Consider the following 19,692-nt stretch of genomic DNA (forward strand, 5'->3'; position numbering starts at 1 on the left):
TTTGACAGCAATCGAAAATTATGCCTATTGCCTTTGCCCTACATTTTTGCAGAAATAAGCATTTCATTCAAACTCTTCAAACCCCACAATCATTGAAAAAAATTCCAATTTTGGAATTTTATGAACTCGCTAATCTTTACCTACCTTTATCACATGCACCTTCAGTCATCCAAGTCCTAACTTCAGTTTGAGACTGTGCTCTCGAAATTTCTTGAGTCATGTTTATGTTAAAAGCAACACACCAAGACTGTTACTTAACTTCCACTTTAAACAGTTGTCTTTGCCTCAATTATTTTCTGCAACAAAAGCATTCAATTCCCCAACTTTATGGAAAGAAATCTTGCTTAACTGGTCCATTTATTCTGTTAAAGAGCATTTGACATTGTCAACCCAGTCACTAACTCTCAGTGGACGTCAACTATTCAATTGTTCACTGTATAAAATCCCATGCAGTAAAATGCTCCTACTTCTCAACAGAATTTAATTGATTTAATATTTAACACTTAAATATCTTGCTTTTATGAAAATGTTTATTGATAAAAATTAACCGTGAACTGAAAGACCATCCATTGTTCAAATCAAAAGTCAGTAAAAAGCAGCAACAACTTGAAGTTTTCAATGTTTGCCTTGTGGTTGATGCCAGTTTCATACCTAGAGAGGAGAGAAAAAGATTAGTCTCGCCTTTCCTTTACATTTGACATCGGTTAAATTGGACTAGTTTTAAGTTTGCCATGTGTCATGAAGTTTAATATATGGATTATACAGGATTTCACACTTGCTTTCATTTGAACAAGGATAACAAACAGTTGTTCTACAGAAACTACCCAGGACAAAAAGAAGCCCAAATGGCACCTTGATAGCCATGATAGTCGGCAAGATTTAAAAATCTTTAGTTAATATGGATTTCCTCATTTCTGTACCACTGCCAGCTGGCATATTCAAAACCCTAATCGGGAAGAACTAATATTGTAAGTTTGCGTTTGTTTAAAAAAAAAAGCAGTATCAATAAAGCTTTCACAATGGAACAACTGCATTCCTCTTTCATGTCTTTTCTGACCCCACATCCATCAAAAGCCTCACAGTGAAAATAAACAGAACTTCAAGTACTATTGTGCCCACTCATGGAAAAAGACAAACTTCAATTTGAGAAAACTCCTCCAGAAGATCAAGCTTGGCTACTACTTCACCAAAATTTCAAAACAAACTTTAAATTTTGCCTTCCTATCACTCGAGCCTGGTCTGTTTGCTTACATACTAGTGGGTATATTATGTCATGGAATTCAAGGCATTTTAATCTTTTAATCAAGCTGATACTTTTAACCAAGTGAGTATACAATAAATACCTTAATTTTTGATCAATTTAAGAGAACTGGTTGGCTTGGCTTCTCATTGCCCTTTACCATGTGTAAAGCTAATTAAAATTAACACTTTTTGAAAATTTGAACTGTCATAGCCAATCTTAGGAGAGAAAGATGAATTCATTCAGCACTCTGGACTTGTTCACCACATACCTAAAATTGCATTCCAAGAGAAGTCAGTTATTCAAGATGGTAGATGAGCTTTTTACCCTACTTCACCAATAGATTATGCTGAAAAATTGATGTTCAGGTGAATATAATAGACCGCAGCAAGAAAAACAAATTCTAAAGTTAGGGTCACATACAGTAACTTCCATTTAGCACAGGGACTACTTAGCCTTTGTTCTATGCTAAATGGAAGCTAAAAGTTTGAGTACTATAGTTTTCCTGTTACTGTTAAAGGTTAAATATTTTGTTATTTAAGATGGAATTGAGATTTCTTCACACACAGGGTATCAAACCTTGGAGCTACCCTAGAGAGTTGATAGCCCTCCACCATTAAATAAATTCTAATGAAGTCAGAGATAGAAAGATTTTGACCTCTCAGAATAAAGTTAGGGAAATGGTGCTGAGCTAGAAGAGCATCATTGCTCCAGAGACAATATGGTCTTCTCCTGATAAAGGCCTTATGCCTTATATAGTTAGTTTATGAACTATTTTGAATAAAATTAAATTCCTGGAAGTGGTCACTGGACCCAAAACATTAACTCTGCTTTCCCTCCATAGGTATTGCTTGACATGCTGAGCATTTCCAGCAATGTCTGAATGAGAGGAAATCTAATTAAAAGTATATTAAAATGGTATTAAAAAGGGGATTGGCAAAGTAGGCATAGAATGGCCCCACAATGGCAATGTCCAATCTAGAAAGAGGGGTCATAGTTTTACAATAAGAGGGAAGCAGATTTGAGGATGAGGACTTCTGTAAAGGTTTAAGAATCTGTAGAATTCATCACCCAGCGTACAGGCCACCAAGTAAGTTTAAAGATGATGGATAGATTTTTAAATAATTGGTCAAAGGGTTATGAAACCGGAAAAAGGGGAGTTGGGGCCAAGATTTTTTAAAAATCCATTATGATATTAAATGGCAGAGTAGGCTCAATGGGCCAAACTGCTTCCTCCTCTCCTCATGTTCTTAAGTTTTAAAAAGATGAATGATGGCCAGGAGTGTACTTTAATGCGCAAATCAGGGAAGTGATAAAAAGATATGAATGTGGGTTTTAATGATTATCTGAGGTAGAAGCAATGTTAAAAGACATGTAGCAAGCAACTTAGGTGATTGAGAGAATACAGTTATGTATTTGGTTTAACTCTGATTTTTCTATGATTATAAATACTGGTTGCAAGTGAGAGACAGGCATGAAGAAGTTGATGGGTATATATTTGTCAAAGGTTTTAAAACATACTTACAGTGTGTTTCACTGCACAAGTCTGTAGGTAATGTATCTTCCTGCAGTCTCACTAGGTCTTATAATCTTAACCACCTATAAAAGAAATAGCAAAAAATCTGGAGTGCCACTTGAATGTCTTATACCAATTGCAATGATGCACTTGATGATTCAAGATTTGTACAATATACAGCAACAAACCTGTCCTCTTTTCAATCCAAAGTATCGTGCCACTGGATCACCTGCTTGTATTCTTGGCAACTGGCTCTCCTTTAACTTACTGGTAAACATACTTAAAGCAAATAATTGTAACCCAGCAAAATGTTGAGATAGTTCCTTATTTTCTGTTAAGTGACCAATGTTCATTATTTACAACTTTTTTCTTGGTCACGTTAAAAATACATATCAGTAATGATCTAATGATTACTGCTGGCAGACGGTGTGGAAATCAAGTGAGAAAACATGCTTTTCCTGATGTGGTCATAAAATCTTGCTAATGTTTGTGCTCAAGGGTGACATCACTTGATAAGAATAAAGACATTCAGTAAAGGTAGCAGAAAGGAACCCATCAACAAATCTTTTAAGGAGATCTTACATCTATAATGCCAAATTGTAAATTCAGAAGATTGGTGTTTTTCTTCATAGCAAGGTGAAGAAAGGTGAAGTTCTCTCCATGAACAGGAACGTGTACATTCTAAGTTCTGGAAACAGAGCATAGGATAACTGCAGATTTGCAAGAAGAAGAATACAAAACATAAATACTGCAGAGAAGTTAAAGGGCAGCACAAAGAACAATTCTACACAGTAAAACTTAATGTAAAATTGGGACTTGAAAACACCCATGAGAAATTCCAAAATTCAGTTCGTGTATTACTGAAGTGCAAACCTCAAAAATTAACTTTGGTCACATTGTCAATGTAATGTTTGGAAAAGCACAACTCTGATAAATCAAAGAGCAGAGCTGCATCATTTGAAATGTTAAATATTTTCAATATAACACACAAAGGATACTATCGTGCCAGTAGCTCTGTAACTTCCTCCTTGGTCATGACTATGTGCTCTGGAACAAGCTAAAGGACATAATTACATTCAATTTGTTTACAGAAAACAGGATCTACTTTAGATAGCCTGACAGATTCGATATTCTGATTGTAAAATTTCAAATATTTCCCCAGTGCATACTTATGAGTTACTTTCATCATACTACTATGGGAGAGCACCTGATATTCTTTAAAGAAAAGAAATCAGTGCAGGTAAAAAACTGACCAAGAGAACTATTTTAATGCAAATCATCATTTAGAAAAGTTTACATCAAGGTTTATGCACATGATGTGTATAATATTTGTGTAGGATTTTAAAACAAAATATAAAACCTGCTGAGTATTTCCAGTTTATTCAAAAACAGAATTCGGCTGGATAACGTTTTTGAAATCCAAAATATTCTTGATTAAATAACAAAGCCAAGTTCATGACAAAGGTTACACTATGTCCAATCATATACATTGTGAAGAAAAGTTTTTAAAATGTGAATTAGAATAGATTTGATTAAATGGTTAAATAAAGGTTAGATCAAACATGGAGGATCATTTGTATATTTTGTTGCTTAAGACTCCGAATAGTAGCTTGATCTTCAAACCACTATATATTTCAAGAAAGTTTTTTAAAAACTCACCTCGTGTTCTGTAATGTTAATTAGGAGTTCCTGTTGAAGGAATTGCTCAAGGATATACTTAGGAGCCATGTCAACAAGAGACTGAACAAAAAGAAATGAAATAAAAATAATTTGGGATTATGTTCATTTTACTGTCAAAAACATTGTTTTCCTCAATCGTGTACCACATTTCTCTCTTATAGTCACCAGGCTCAGAAGCGGACAGAACACTCCTCCCCTGTGAGCAAACACTTCTCTTGCTTTTTAAATGTTCCAAAATTTTGCACAATGTAAAGGCATCCAAAACTAACACTGTGCAACAATAAACATAGTAAATTTGAAGATACCAAAGTTTTTCATTTCTCCTTTTCCAGTAAAAGGGAAGGATGCTCTATAAAAATAAGAGTAGGCCATGTAACCACTCCAACATTTTCAGTCATTGCATAACAATAATGCCCCAATCTGTATAATCCCATTTGCCTCACATTTTTAAATAAGTCTATCTATTAAAATCTATCACTCCCAGTTCTAAAATTAACAACTGATCTAGCCTCAAATGATATTTATGGGAAATGTACAAACTGCTAGCTTTTACATGTGAAAGCATTTTGCAACTTCACTATGAATGTCTAGACCTAAGTTCCCTAGTCCTAGATTCCACAATAAGCAAAAACGGTTTCTCACTAAGCATCATTTAGGATGGTACACCTCAATCTAAGTCACATGCTGGTTCACAGCAATCATTAGTATAGTCCAAACAACCACAATATTTAGGATATGAATTTCATCTATTATAGTACTGTCTTGAAGGGAAAAGGACAAGGCAGACATGAAATTGACCTGATTACCTTGTGAGGATCGCTGATACTACCTAACTTCACATTAGCAAGAATTTCTATTTTAATACTCTGCATAATTTAGTTTATTTTTCCACTATCTTATTTGTTTGTACACTTGATAACTGAAAATTAACAGCAAGCAAGCAGAAGAAAAAAATACTTCAGCAAATTTTTGTAATAGTTAAATTTTCACTTTATACCTGCTTTGCTGATGGGGTCATCCCTTGTTGTACCACAATGATGGCTCTGGTAATATTTTCTTCCTGCATGCGTTGACAATACATTTTAATGGTTTTGATCCCAACTTTTGGCTCCTCTAATAAAGGAACATTTTTTAATATCAGTTTCAAACAAGTCTACATTGTTCACAGGGAAAAATCAGTTGAAAAAAGCAACAATATGCTATTTTCATTGAGTAGACTAATAAATACTACCTAGCGAATATAAAACAGAAAATGCTGGAGACCCACTCAGCAGACCTGGCAGCATCTGTGAGCAGAGAAACAGAGTTAACATTTCAAGTCTGATATCACACTCCCATTCATTTTGTAAATGTCACTCATCTCAAGTGGGGTTGGGCCACTTCATCTTTTCAAATCATGTGAGGAATATTAACAGGAATAGAGTTGTCACTATTGAAGTGACACTGATTCTTGATTGAACAATTGAAGACACACACTGCCCCGCCAATTAAACAAGTCAATAGGCTTGCTAGTCATGTTTAGTAGTTAATTTAAGGCAGTATATGCAGTGGGATAGGAGTTGGAAGTGTTGTTCATATCAGAAGAACAGATCTCAAACGCCACGTATGTGATTCCAGGAAAACGTGCGGTATTATAGTTAACAATTGCTATGAGAAGAATGCAAAAGTACCATAATGCAGACATACCTTCTCACATTTGGATCCGGTTGCTTAAGACTAGATATCTACATTAACTTGCACACATTTTCTTATCATCTTGTTCACAGGCAGTGTGTCATATTTCTGAGTGGGTGGAACTTGAACCCAAGCCTTTAGGCCCAGAGATAGAAATACTGCCTTTGTGCCACAAGACCTTCATGACCTTACACATCCATGGGGTAATCATATATTTCTCCTGATTACCAGCTACTGGTAAACATGCTGAGTGATGGTGGAAAGATGGATTACAAGTGATTCAACCCTTAAATGCAGAGGAAAAAGGAAAAACAACAAATACTTTAGCTTAAATACCTGGAAAGAAAACGAACATCTGATCAGTGGGATCATCATTATGAGCAACAAGCACAGTAAGGTCTGAACGTCGTGGCCGCCCTTCACTTGGCTTATCTCCAAATTGACCCCTAAATTCTTCCAGTGTCTGATCCAATTCATCTTGTGTCACCAAATATCCACGATCATGGCAAAGCTGTAAATTCCATAGGATAAAAATTCCTTTAAATACTTATCACCAGTTGTCAGTTTTTAAAAAATTGTTCTAATTATTCTAACTATACTGATCAAGGAAAAAATGTAAAATATATGGAACATGTTGCCCAAAGGGCAAATTCAGAATCCTGTTGCAGCCAAAGGGTGATTTTGCTGATACTAAAATGCAGATTGAAGCAAGGATTGTCAAGATACCGGAAATTGAAAGTTTCTCAAGGTAATAGTTTATAGTCCATTAGCAGGCAATTTATTCACCCGTTTAACACTAACATTAAACACGCAGCAAGAAAGCACTCAAAACAAAATTGTGATAAGGCTTTTGATTTTGGGCTCATCAGGACATTTTGGATGAAGGTTTGCTCGCAGAGCTAGAAGGTTCATTTCCAGTCGTTTCGTCACCCTACTAGGTAACATCTTCAGTGGGCCTCAGCCGAAGCACTGCTGATAATTCCTGCTTTCATGGTGGCTCAGTGTTAGCACTGCTGCCTCACAGCACTAGGGTCCCAGGTTAGATTCCAGCCTCGGGCGACTGTGTGGAGCTTGCACGTTCTCCCCATGTCTGCGTGGATTTCCTCCCACAGTCCAAAGATGTGCAGGTCAGGTGAATTGGCCATGCTAAATTGCCCATAGTGTTGGTGCATTAGTCAGAGGGAAAGGGGCCTGGATAGGCTAGTCTTCGGAGGGTCAGTGTGGACTGGTTGGGCCAAAGGGCCTGTTTCAACACCGTAGGGAATCTAATCAAGGTTGAATTAACCATTTTGTAGTGCGGTGTGGTAGCACAGTGGTTAGCACTGCTGCCTCACAGCACCAGGGACCCAGGTTCGATTCCAGCCTCGGGCGACTGTATGGAGTTTGCATGTTCTCCTTGTGTCTGCGTGAGTTTCCTCCGGGTACTCTGATTTCCTCCCACAATCCAAAGATGTGCAGGTCAGGTGAACTGGCCAAGCTAATTTGCCCATTGTGTTAGATGCATTAGTCAGAGGGAGTGGGTCTGGGTGGGTTACTCTTCGGAGGGTCGGTGTCGACTTGTTGGGCCGAAGGGCCTGTTTCCACACTGTAGGGAATCTAATCACTAAGTGTTAGCCTTGATTTGGGGCAGCACAGTGGCTCAGTGGTTAGCACTGCTGCCTCATAGCACCAGAAACCCGGGTTCAATTCCCCCCTCGGGCAACTGTCTGTGTGGAGTTTGCACATTCTCCCCATGTCCACGTGGGTTTCCTCCAGGTGCTCCGGTTTCCTCCCACAGTCCAAAAGGTGTGCAGGTTAGGTGAATTGGCTGTGCTAAATTGCCTATAGTGTTAGGTGAAAGGGTAAATGTAGGGGAATGGGTCTGGGTGGGTTGCTCGGTGGAGGATCGGTGTGGACTTGTTGGGTTGAAGTAATCTACTCTAATGTTTGGATTTCTTTGGGTGATGATGTCATCTCCTGTGGTCAAAATTATGTCCTTCCTCATCCGAATGTAAGGATACTAGTGAGAGAGGGTCATGTCTTTTTTGTGGTTAGTTGGTGTTCATGTATCCTGGTGGCTGGTATTCTGCCCGTTTGTCCAATGTAATGTTTGTTACAGTCCTTGCATGGTATTTTGTAAATGACATTAGTTTTCTTTGTTGTCTGTATAGGGTCTTTCAAGTTCATTAGCTGCTGTTTTAGTGTGTTGGTGGGTTTGTGGGCTACCATGATGTCAAGGGGTCTGAGTAGTCTGGCAGTCATTTCAGAGATGTCTTTGATGTAGGGGAGAGTGGCTAGGTTTCTGGGCATGTTTTGTCTGCTTGTTTAGGTTTGCTGCTGAGAAAATAAAAAATGGCATACTGTGTTCATTGGGTACCCATTCTTTTTGAATACACGGTATAGGTGATTTTCCTCTGCTCTGCGTAGTTCCTCTGTGCTGCAGTGTGTGTTGGCTCGTTGAAATAAATGTTCTGTTGCAGCTTCATTTGTGGATGTTGGGATGATTGCTTCCGTAGTTCAATATTTGATATGTATGTGTTGTTTTCTTGTAGACGCTGGTTTGAAGTTCCCCATTTGCTGTTCGCTCTACTGCAACATCTAGGAATGGCAGTTTGTTGTTGTTTTCCTCCCTCTTTAGTGAATTTTACGCCTGTAAGGGCATTATTGATGGTGTTGAAGATTTCCTCTAATTTATTTCGTGTAGTGATGACAAAGGTGTCATCCACGTAGTGGACACAAATTTTGGGTTGGATAGTTGGCAGATCTGTTTGTTCAAGTCTCCGCATTACTGCCTCTGCTAAGAACCCTGATATCGGAGTTCCCATGGGTGTTCGGTTGGTTTGTCTGTAGGTTTTGTTGAAGGTGAAGTGTGTGCTAAGGTGTAGGTCCACTAGCTTGATGATACTTTCCTTGTTGATGAAGTTAGTGATGTTTGGTGTATGTGTCTTTGGGTCTTCTAATAGCGTAGTCAGTGTTTCCTTGGTCAGGTTAATGTTGATTGATGTAAACAGGGCTGTTTACATGGGTACCCAATGAAGACAGTCTGCCGATTTCTCAGCAACAAACCCAAAACAAGCAGACAAAGCACGTCCAGAAACCCTAGCCACTCTCCCAACAGCAAAGACATCCCGGAAATGACTGCCAGACTACTCAGACCTCTTGGTAGCCCACAAACCCACCAAAAACACTAAAAGAGCAGCTAATGAACTTGAAAGACCCTATACAGGCAACAAGCAAAACTAATGTCATTTACAAAATACCATGCAAGGACTGTAACAAACACTACATTGGACAAACAGGCAGAATACCAGCCACCAGGATACATGAATACCAGCTAACCACAAAAAGGCATGACCCTCTCTCATTAGTATCCTTACGTACGGATGAGGAAGGACACCACTTCGACTGGGACAACACATCCGCCCTAGGACAAGCCAAACAAAGACATGCATGAGAATTCCTAGAAGCATGGCATTCCAATCGGAACTCTATAAACAAACACATCGGGTTAGACCCCATCTACCACCCCTGAGAAAAGGAACCGGAAGTGATGTCACCACAGGAAATTACATCACCAACCCAAAGAAACCCAAACATATAAAGCAGGAATTATCAGCATTGCTTTGCCTGAAGCCCACTGAAGATGTTACCTAGTAGGGTGACGAAATGTCTGGAAATGAACCTTCTAGCTCAGCGAGCAAACCTACATCCAAAACCTCAACCTGAGCTATAAATCTTCTCAAAGCGTATCAGGGCATTTCACAAGCATACAGTTTGAAAGTACAAACTAATATTATAGTGCAGAAGGAAAAGGAATGCCAAATAGTTGGCAAGTATTCTGACTGGTAGAGGCATTGCCACACAGTTAATGCCAAACTTGACAAATTTTGAAGCAGGCAGTTGACTGATTTTGCTGTTACCTAGCCCAATGCTGTAACCCCTATTTTGCTCAATTGAAACAGGAACATTGCATGTACATCTTCTGTCTACAAACAACAGGGCCCTTTGTATTAGCGTAGCTTCCAATATACATCCCAAATAGCATTTCCCCTCTGCTATTTGCAACAAGCAAACTATGATTACCTAAACAGTCCAAGCATGCAAAACTCACAATAATGTCTAATATTTGATCAAATCTGCAACTGACAAATTTGAAGGACAATCCTAAATGAGGGAGCAATTAGACTGGCAATTAATTTAATTTTGTCATTCAAGTTCAGTGTGGCACATCAGCATGTACTGGATAGTGGCACCAGCAAGCTGACATCTGCCGCTGAAGTGGGACTTGTGGCTCGGCAGCTGCCTGCTTGGCCTCAAGGCCAGGACTCTTGGTTGCAGGAACAGTATGGGTTCAGTGGCATTAATGAAATGTGTCTAGCGGTGAAGAGATAATACTTAAAGTGGGGTGACTCCAGCGCAGGCAGCAACAAGGCAACAGAGGTCTCGCTTAAAGCCAGGTGCCAGTACGCACTGGGTCAGAAAGATTAAATAGAAATAAATTTGAAAAATAAAGTTGTAAAAAGTTCACTATGACCTAAAACAGACTATTTCTTTAGTTTTCTAATTTGCTTTTTTGTTTCCTAAGTATTTGAAATTAAGTATTTGTACCTAGGTACCCTTGTATATAGGATGGTGTTGTAATGCAGCAACTGTAAACTTTTCACTACTCATTTAAAGTACATTACAATAAGGCCAATTCAATTCAAGCTATATTCATTATACAGGGCACTGTTCCTTGCAGAAAGAAAGAACATGGACAGACCCGCTGTCTGTTTCAGACTGTAACAGCACTCAGGTTCATTGAGGAGTGGAAGCAGAAGATTAGCTGAACATAGGAAACTCCTTTGAATTGCTGGTTCTTGTGGTGCAATGATTGTGTCTCTACTTCTGAGCTAGAAAGCCTCAGTTCAACCAGCTCCAGAGGTGGGTCGTAACACAGCCCAACAAGTAAATTAAATATACCTCTCATGATGAATTAACAAAGAGGAATCTTGTGGCACAATGGTCGTGCCCTCCCTGTCTCTGAGCTAAGAGAGGCAAGTTCAAATCCCACCTGGTCCAGAGTTGTATAAACTCTCTGTTCAGGTCAATTAGCAAACTAGACTTTATTAGAATCAGGGAGAAAACTTTGGCTGGAATCATGCCTGGCATGTACAAAGATGGTCATGATAGTTAGTCATCAGTCATTGCAGCTTCAGGACATCACCACAGCAGTTCATTAGTTTGCTAATCGGACCTGTTCTGAAAAGTTATACACCTCCAAAAGGCAGGTGGGACTTGAACCACAACCATCTTCCAACATGCCAAGCAGGACTGCAGCCAAACTTTTCTCCCTAATTCTAATAAAATTCAGTTTTGCAAAGGCTTCTTGTTACTGCAGTCTGTCCACACCTATAGGGATAGAGAGAGAGGCCAAGGGAGGGGGGACAGGACGGGATACAGATGGGCCAAGGGGGTGGGGTGAGAAAGTGGCCAAGGGGATGGAGGGGGGTGGGGGAGGGGTGAGAAAATGGCCAAGGAGACGAGTGTGTGTGTGGGAAGCCAAGGGGATGCGCGGGGCATTGAGAATGTGGGCGAAAGCGAGGATGCAGATGCTGGAGATCAGAGTCTAGATTAGAGTGGCGCTGGAAAAGCACAGCAGGTCAGGCAGCATCCGAGGAGCAGGAAAACAGACGTTTCTGGGCAGGAGCCCTCCATCAGGAACGATGAGGTGAGAAAGTGGCCAAAGTGGGGGGGGGGGGGGGCAAAGTAGATCGCGGAGCGAGAGGGTAAAAGGGAGGCGAATAGATGGTAGGTTTGCTGACGGCCCACCTGCATGATGGTTTTGCGGATCTTCCACAAGCGATAAGTCTCCTCTTCATCGTCCATTCCCACTCCCCCCCGGCGCCCCGCTCGAGGCCGCTCCGCTCGAGACGCTGCTTTACAACGGAAACCCCGAGCGCGCACGTTGGCCGCCTGCGCAGGCGCGATAGCAACAACGCCGAGCGTGCTGTGTCAATGCGCATGCTCCACAGGACTCCTTCCGCGCAGGTCAGACTGTCGGCAAGTGAGAAATCAAAATTGTACGTTAGAGCGAATAGATAGACTTCTCTCTCTATAGTTATCTTCGAGCTCCTCATCGTAGTGTTTTTATTTTGCATGACATTTCTCCTTGCTGATGATATTTAGTCTAGTTTTATTTGAATAGGTAGAAACCCTCATAACATTTAAGAAGTATTGAGATGTGCACTTAGGATACCAAGGCTACTGGCCAAGTGTTGGAAAATTTGTTTAGAATAGTAAGGTGGTTGTTTTTGATCACTCAATGTGCCAAGGAGTTGTGCTATAGACCTCAATGACTCGATGATCTAACGTCCAGTGGCCTCCTGTTTTGTTATCATTAAGAAACACAAGGAAGTCCTAAATTCAACAATTGAACTAACTCCACCAGTCTGTACAATCATGGGTACCCCCAAGCAGCCTCCTCCAGCGGTTGCTAGTATTATCAATTAATTTATAAAATTGAAGGGAGCTCTTTGGAGTGTCTCAATGTTGAAATACCCTTGCTCTTTCTCCCAAGTGCTCATCTGAAGCTTTCTGCTGTCTACTGGGGCTCCCATGTGAAGAAGTCCTGCCCCAGGTCTTCTGCAAACTCTGGCATGAAGGATCTGGTAATCCTCTACCATGTGGTTTGCTTTTCAATCCAATGTGTACACTTTTTTGGATTCATGGCTGTTCACTTAATGATCTTGGACAGTACTTTTTGTTTGCATTTTTTTACACTATCATATACTCAACTTAAGATACAATTATAATGTAAGAATTATTGGATCTAAATCTTAACATACAGACTGATGAACTTGCATTCAGTGTCTAGAATGCTAGCAAGTAATAATATTACTAGGCCACATGATGCATAAAATGTTTATATTTTCCTCAGGAGCTCAGAACTGCAGAAAAAACAGTGGGCAGAAATTGTAAGTTGTAACTCACATGGCTTCTAACAAGGGTGACAACATTGTATAGATTTTCTAATTAATGACAACCTCTGAAGCAGAACTTGAACCCAGGCTTCTTGGCACAGGGGTAGGGAATCTACGATCATGTCACATGAACCCATTTGACAAAGTTATGTACCAACTTCACTGAATATACCTGCCTAGCAATGGTACCTTGCAATTTTTGCTCTTATACCCAATGTAAAAGTTTGCAGCTACTGGGAATGCGCCCTCAATAATGAGCAAATTAAATAAGCACTTATCTGAAAAGAATAGCCCAAATTCGGCCAATCCAGTTTTGATTTGGCAACACAGTGTAGGTGCTCATAGAAAACAGAAAAGCAGGTTCACTGAAAGAGCTGTACAAGTGAACATGGATTACATGCCAGGCTGTCCTCTGTGAAACAAAGGGGTAACTCAATCAACAAATCAGAGAAGACATCAGATATGAGAGGCATTTCTAAATCTGCTAAAAACAAAGCATATAATGGTTGCACTTACTGTGACATCTGAACTGAGCTGAAGGTTAAACAGTGGCAAGATGTAAACAGAAAAATGGAGATGGTTGTATGTGAAGCTTAGAATACTGTATATTAAGAAGTCTATTTATGACTAGAAAAGTTAAAGCTGCAAACGTTTGCTTAAGTGAGTAGTATTTAGCCTTTGTTGATAGAATATTTAACATATGAGTGTTGTGACATACACTAATAATGACTTGATAATGGGAAAAAACAAGCAATAGGGAAGAAATACAGCAAGTAGAGATGTGAAAATGCAGTTAATAGCATTGTATTTATAGACACGTGACAATTTTAGTGTATTTAATCATCTCTTTGAAATACTGCCATGGAGGCCAAAAAATATACAGATTAGCCACTCATTATCATCCTTCTTGCAGACAAAGTTTCCAAATATTAGAACACACTAAATCAATCAGCATGATGATGCAGATGCAACGCTTTACTAAATTCATTTAGGATCTTCACAGGATGGAAGAATAAAAGGTGTTGATGATATACAAACTGAGACATTCACATTTCCTGCACCTAAATGTGTGATCATAAAGTTTATTTTAAATGAGTAGTTTTTAGCAATTTTTCATCAGAAATGTTGTGTTTTGTCCTTGACACCACAACAAGTCTATGAACATACATGTACATACAGTATATGAATTAGGAGCAGAAGCAAGTCTTCTGTACTCACAAGCCAGCTGCCATTTAGTAAGATCAGATCAAATTCCACATTCCCATCTATCCTGATAACATTTGATTCCCTTGTTTAACCAGAATCTGGATCTCATCTGCCTTAAAAATATGCAATGATCTGCCTCCACAGCCTCTGAGGCAGAGTTCCAAAGTCACACATCTCTCAGAGAAAAGAATTTACCTCATCTCTGTCCTAAACGGATGATTCCTAATTTATAACAGTGCCTCCTAGTTCTGGCCTCATTCATAAGACACAATATCCTTTCTGCGTTCACCTTGTCAGGAATGTTTTGGATGTTATACACTTTAATCAAGGCACTCCTTACTGTTTGAAACAAGCCCAGTATGTCCAACCTTTCCATGCAAGATAAGGTATCAAGCCAATAAGATAAGGTATCAAACCTTCTCTGAATTGCCTCCAACACACTGGCATCTTTTCTTAAATAAGACAACCAAAACTGCACAATTAGAATAATGATCCTTCAGAGGAGCATATTTCTCCATACTCTCTTCACTGCTGTCATAAACTCAAGCAAACACCAGGTGCGCATTGCTGGCAAGAACAACATTTGTCATCCATCCCTAATTACCATTGAACTAAATGGCTTGCCAGATTATTTCAGAAGACAGTCAAAAGCCAGCTACATTACTTTGGATCTGGAGTTGCATTCGGACGGTGGATTTCCTTCTCTAGTGAAAATTAGTGAACCAGACATGATTTTAGAAAAATAATTTAATGGTTATCATTACTGCAATTAGCTTTCCATTCAAGACTTTATTAATCAAATTTAATTCCATAAGCTGCCATGCTGGGAGTTGAACCCACATCCCTTGAGAATTAACACAGGCTTCTGGATGATTCATCTGGTGACATTACCATTAACATGGGGCCATTCTGTAGATACTTTAGGTTTCCACCTAGCACAGTTACTAGTTCACTTGAATTTGTCTTTGAGTGATTTAAAGTCTATTGGAGGACCACTTTTCAAAAGTGGTACCAATTAGTGTTGAGACATAAGGTTTTTATTAACATACCCTGTGTCCACTGATAAAAGATGTGTCTCAATGCATTTAATCAAGGTAGAACAAAGGTTATTCAATCTGTACACAGACCAAATATTAAAAGAATTAGGTGCAGTTTCAGGAATAAAAGTTTGAGGCAATAGCACAACAAACTTATGGTATGGTGACCATGCAATATTACTGGCAGAATCAGAAGAGACCCTTACCATGGATTAAGCAAAATCTAGAAGTTTGGAAATGTGGATTTGAGTATAAATACCAATAAAACTTAAAACTATAGCAGTTAGAAAGATTTTTTTACAAACTAGAGTGAAGATTAAAGTGAATACTGTCACAATGGAACATGTTGATAGGTTTAAAACAACAAGGTAAAAACAATGACTGCAGATGCTGAAAACCAAATACTGGATTAGTGGTGCTGGAAGAGCACAGCAGTTCAGGCACTGCCTGAACTGCTGTGCTCTTCCAGCACCACTAATCCAAGTTGATAGGTTTGTCTATTTTAGACAGATGGTAGCAGGAGATGGCAGGTGTGATGCAGAAGTTAGACAAAGGATAGAGATAGAAGTAATTCTGTGAAGATGAAGGATGTAATACAAGCTTGAACTTTCTTGTTAACAGAGGACAAATCTCATAATGTGGTCCATTCCATTGACTTTCCTGTGTGCCTCAGAAAACTGGACAATAAGAGAAGATTTATGGAATAAATTAGGGGTTTTGAAGTTTGGAAGAAACTATAAGAGCAAAGAGGAAAATTATCATTATTTTAGCCACTTGATCACAATTGAAAAGCTGTTCTAGAAAGCAATGTGGAAAGTAGCAAAAGGGGAGTTCCAATTCAGGCAGTTGCATGACAAAAGTCACAGAGTGCGGGCAGACAAGCTATAGTGGAGTGTGAGGATGGTACCAGATAGTCAAGCAGAGCATACAATAAAAGTTGTATGGGCTTTTGTGGTGCAGTGATAGTGTCCCTACCTCTGAGACAGGAGGCTTATGTTGAATTCCCACTTGCTCTTGAGGTGTGTAATAATATCAATGAACAGTTTGATGAGAACGTATCTACCATGACAATAGATTTGCAGGAGTAATTGCAATAACAGCAGAGTAGCAGTATTCACTGACTCCACAGGCATTGTGGTAGAAACTTGTGTTTCTTATCAAACAACCACCTTTTGACCTATCCATGCTTAACCATCCTCCTCAAATGTGAGTCTGTTCTCTTATTATCAGCTCCATTTCCACATCTTACAAATTAACACATTACTAAACAGAAGCCTGGACTGAGATGTAAAATTGCATCAACCTCATCTTTTAAAAATAGTTTTCATTATAAAAATATCGTACTTAAACAATACTTGTTTGGTTTTATAGGAAGTTGTCTGTCTTACAGTTTATTGGCAAAGTCTTATCTCATATATAACAGCTGTGCCTTAATTTGCATCAAATTGACAGATGAAAATTTTTTTTTCTTCTCTGTAAGCTACAAATTGGGAAATTATTGGCCAGGATTTTTTATTTAATATGCTTATTTCTTAGAATCATACAGTAAAGAGGCCCTTTAGCCTATCAAATCTACATCATCAAAGCTACACTAAATCTATAGTGTCTCATTTTCCAGCCCATAGCCTTGAACATTGTGGCATTTTAAAATGCTACTCCAAGTACTTTTTACAGGTTGTAGGATTACCCACCTCATCGACCCTCCCTGTTACCCTGAGGGTAAAAAACATTTCCTCATATGCTCTCCAAATTTCTGCCTTTTACCTTCACATGTTCCCCTCTCATTATTAACCCTTCAACTCAGGGGAACAACTAATTTTTGTTCACCTTGTCTGTGCCACTCAGAATCTTGGAAACATTTATTAGGTTCCCTCAACCTCTCTACTCCAAACAAAAGAACCCAAGCTTATCCAGCCTCCCTTGATAGCTAAAATGAACTATCCTGGAAAATTTCCTCTGCACCCCATCATTTGCAATCCCATCCTTCCTATGATCAGAATGGCATACAATAAAGTAATGTACAACACAACATAACATCTATGCTCTTACAATCTAAGCCTCAACGATAAAGGCAAGTGTCCTTTATGCTTCCTTAACTGATCTATTAACCTGCCATCTTTAGGGATTTGTTTGCATACCAAACACCTTCATTACCAGTGACTCCACTTTCAAGGAGCTATGAACCTGCACTCCAAGGTCTCTTTGTTCAGCAACACTCCCTAGGACCTTACCATTAAGTGTATAAGTCCTGCTAAGATTTGCTTTCCCAAAATGCAGCACCTCACATTTATCTGAATTAAACTCCACCTGCCACTTCTCTGCCCATTGGCCCATCTGGTCAAGATTCTGTTGTAATCTGAGGTAACCCTCTTCGCTGTCCACTATATCTCCAATTTTGGTGTCATCTGCAAACATACTAACTGTACCTCCTATGCTCGCATCCAAATCATTTATGTAAATGACAAAAAGTAGAGGACCCAGCACCGATCCTTGTGACACTCCATTGGTCACAGGCCTCCAGTCTGAAAAACAACCTTCCACCACCACCCTCTGTCTTCCATCTTTGAGCCAGTTCTGTATCCAAATGGCTAGTTTTCCCTGTATTCCATGAGATCTAACCTTGCTAATCAGTCTCCCATGGGGAACCTTGTCGAACACCTTACTGAAGTCCATGTAGATCACATTTACTGCTCTGCCCTCATTAATCGTCTTTGATAGTTCTTCAGAAAAACTCAATCAAGTTTGTGAGACATGATTTCCCACGCACAAAGCCATGTTGACTACCCCTAATCTGTCCTTGCCTTTCCAAATACATGTACATCGTCCCTCAGGATTCCCTCCAACAACAGGAAGCATTGTCTGAGACAAGCTGTGGTCAGTTCAAGTATGCAGCTTTTATCAGGGTTAAAAGCCATTTTATGCAGCTTTTAAGCAAAATTGTCAATTTGTAGCCTAGAAGCCATTTTGTCATGATACTTGCATTAAGAAGCCATTTTACTGTTGCCTATGTTAGCAAGAGCATGTATTAAATGGTTGTTCCTGACAGCAGCCTGTATTCAGATTTCAGATCCTCACATTTAGACCCAATTTGTCAAATTATCCTTTGAACCAATATGCTTTTACCTTCTTTATCAGTCTCCCATGTGGGACCTTGTCAAAGACTTTGCTGAAATCCATATGAACTACATCAACTACCCTCATCAACACACTTGGTCAGCTCCTTCAACAATTCCACCAGACTTAGATAAATGTGAGGTACTGCATTTTGAAAAAGCAAATCAGAGCAGGACTTAAGCACTGGTCTTAAGGTCCTGGGAAAGTTGCTGAACAAAGAGACCTTGGAGTGCAGGTTCATAGTTCCTTAAAAATGGAGTTGCAGGTAGATAGGATAGTCAGGACCTGATTAGGTGTATGCTAGAACTCTGTGGGAAGCTAGGGAAGTGAATGATGGGCCTCTTACTGAAATATTTGTATCATCGGTAGTCACAGGTGAGATGTTGGAAGACTGGAGGTTGGCTAACGTGGTGCCATTGTTCAAGAAAGGTGGTAAGAACAAGCCAGGGAACTATAGATCAATGAGCCTGACATCGATGGTGGGAAAGTTGTTGGAGGGAATCCTGAGGGACAGGAGGTACATGTATTTGGAAAGGCAAGGACTGATTAGGGATAGTCAACATGGACTTATGCGTGGGAAATCATGTCTCACAAACTTGATTGAGTTTTTTGAAGAAGTAACAAAGAGGATTGATGAGGGCAGAGTGGTAGATGTGATCTATATGGACTTCAGTAAGGCGTTCGACAAGGTTCCCTATGGGGGACTGATTAGCAAGGTTAGATCTCACGGGATACAGGGAGAACTAGCCACTTGTATACAGAACTGGCTCAAAGGTAGAAGACAGAGGGTGGTGGTGGAGGGTTGTTTTTCAGACTGGAGGCCTGTGACCAGTGGAGTGCCACAAGGATCAGGGCTGGGTCCACTACTTTTCGTCATTTACATAAATTATTTGGATGTGAGCATGAGAGATACAGTTAGTAAGTTTGCTGATGACACCAAAATTGGAGGTGTAGTGGACAGCGAAGAAGGTTACCTCAGATTACAACGGGATCTTGATCAGATGGGCCAATGGGGTGTGAAGTGGCAGATGGAGTTTAATTCAGATAAATGTGAGGTGGCTGCATTTTGGGAAAGCAAAACTTAGGAGGACTTATACACTTAACGGTAAGGTCCTAGGCAGTGTTGCTGAACAAAGAGACCCTGGAGCGCAGGTTCATAGCTCCTTGAAAGTGGAGCCGCAGGTAGATAGGGTAGTGAAGAAGGCATTTGGTATGCTTTTCTTTATTGGTCAGAGTATTGAGTACAGGAGTTGGGAGGTCATGTTGCGGCTGTACCGGACATCG

General features: G+C 39.7%; 2 protein-coding genes across 4 annotated transcripts in view; one reads left to right on the plus strand and one right to left on the minus strand.

The window, feature by feature from the left end:
- Positions 1-512: 512 nt before the first annotated feature.
- polr2eb (RNA polymerase II, I and III subunit E, b) lies at positions 513-12,069 on the minus strand. Of its 2 annotated transcripts, none has more exons than XM_072594154.1 (8): positions 11,901-12,069; positions 6,447-6,621; positions 5,434-5,549; positions 4,416-4,496; positions 3,755-3,813; positions 2,945-3,023; positions 2,766-2,839; positions 513-651 (listed from the first exon to the last, which is right to left on the minus strand). In XM_072594154.1, the coding sequence occupies exons 1-7, from the start codon at positions 11,955-11,957 to the stop codon at positions 2,774-2,776; spliced, it is 633 nt and encodes a 210-aa protein (XP_072450255.1). In that variant the 5' UTR covers positions 11,958-12,069; the 3' UTR covers positions 513-651; positions 2,766-2,773. The 2 variants fall into 2 exon arrangements, with proteins under 2 accessions (XP_072450255.1, XP_072450256.1); XM_072594155.1 differs by lacking the exon at positions 11,901-12,069 and adding an exon at positions 5,668-5,722 and having other exon boundaries at positions 6,447-6,592.
- The window catches only part of LOC140494682 (phospholipid hydroperoxide glutathione peroxidase-like), a 41,401-nt gene continuing 33,778 nt past the window's right edge, over positions 12,070-19,692 (plus strand). For both annotated transcript variants that reach the window (XM_072594152.1, XM_072594153.1), the window contains exon 1: positions 12,070-12,151. In XM_072594152.1, the coding sequence (XP_072450253.1) occupies positions 12,087-12,151 (65 nt within the window). In that variant the 5' untranslated portion in view covers positions 12,070-12,086. The remainder of the gene's footprint in view (positions 12,152-19,692) is intronic.

Source organism: Chiloscyllium punctatum, chromosome 24 (genome assembly GCF_047496795.1).
Source record: "Chiloscyllium punctatum isolate Juve2018m chromosome 24, sChiPun1.3, whole genome shotgun sequence".
Lineage (NCBI taxonomy): Eukaryota > Metazoa > Chordata > Chondrichthyes > Orectolobiformes > Hemiscylliidae > Chiloscyllium > Chiloscyllium punctatum.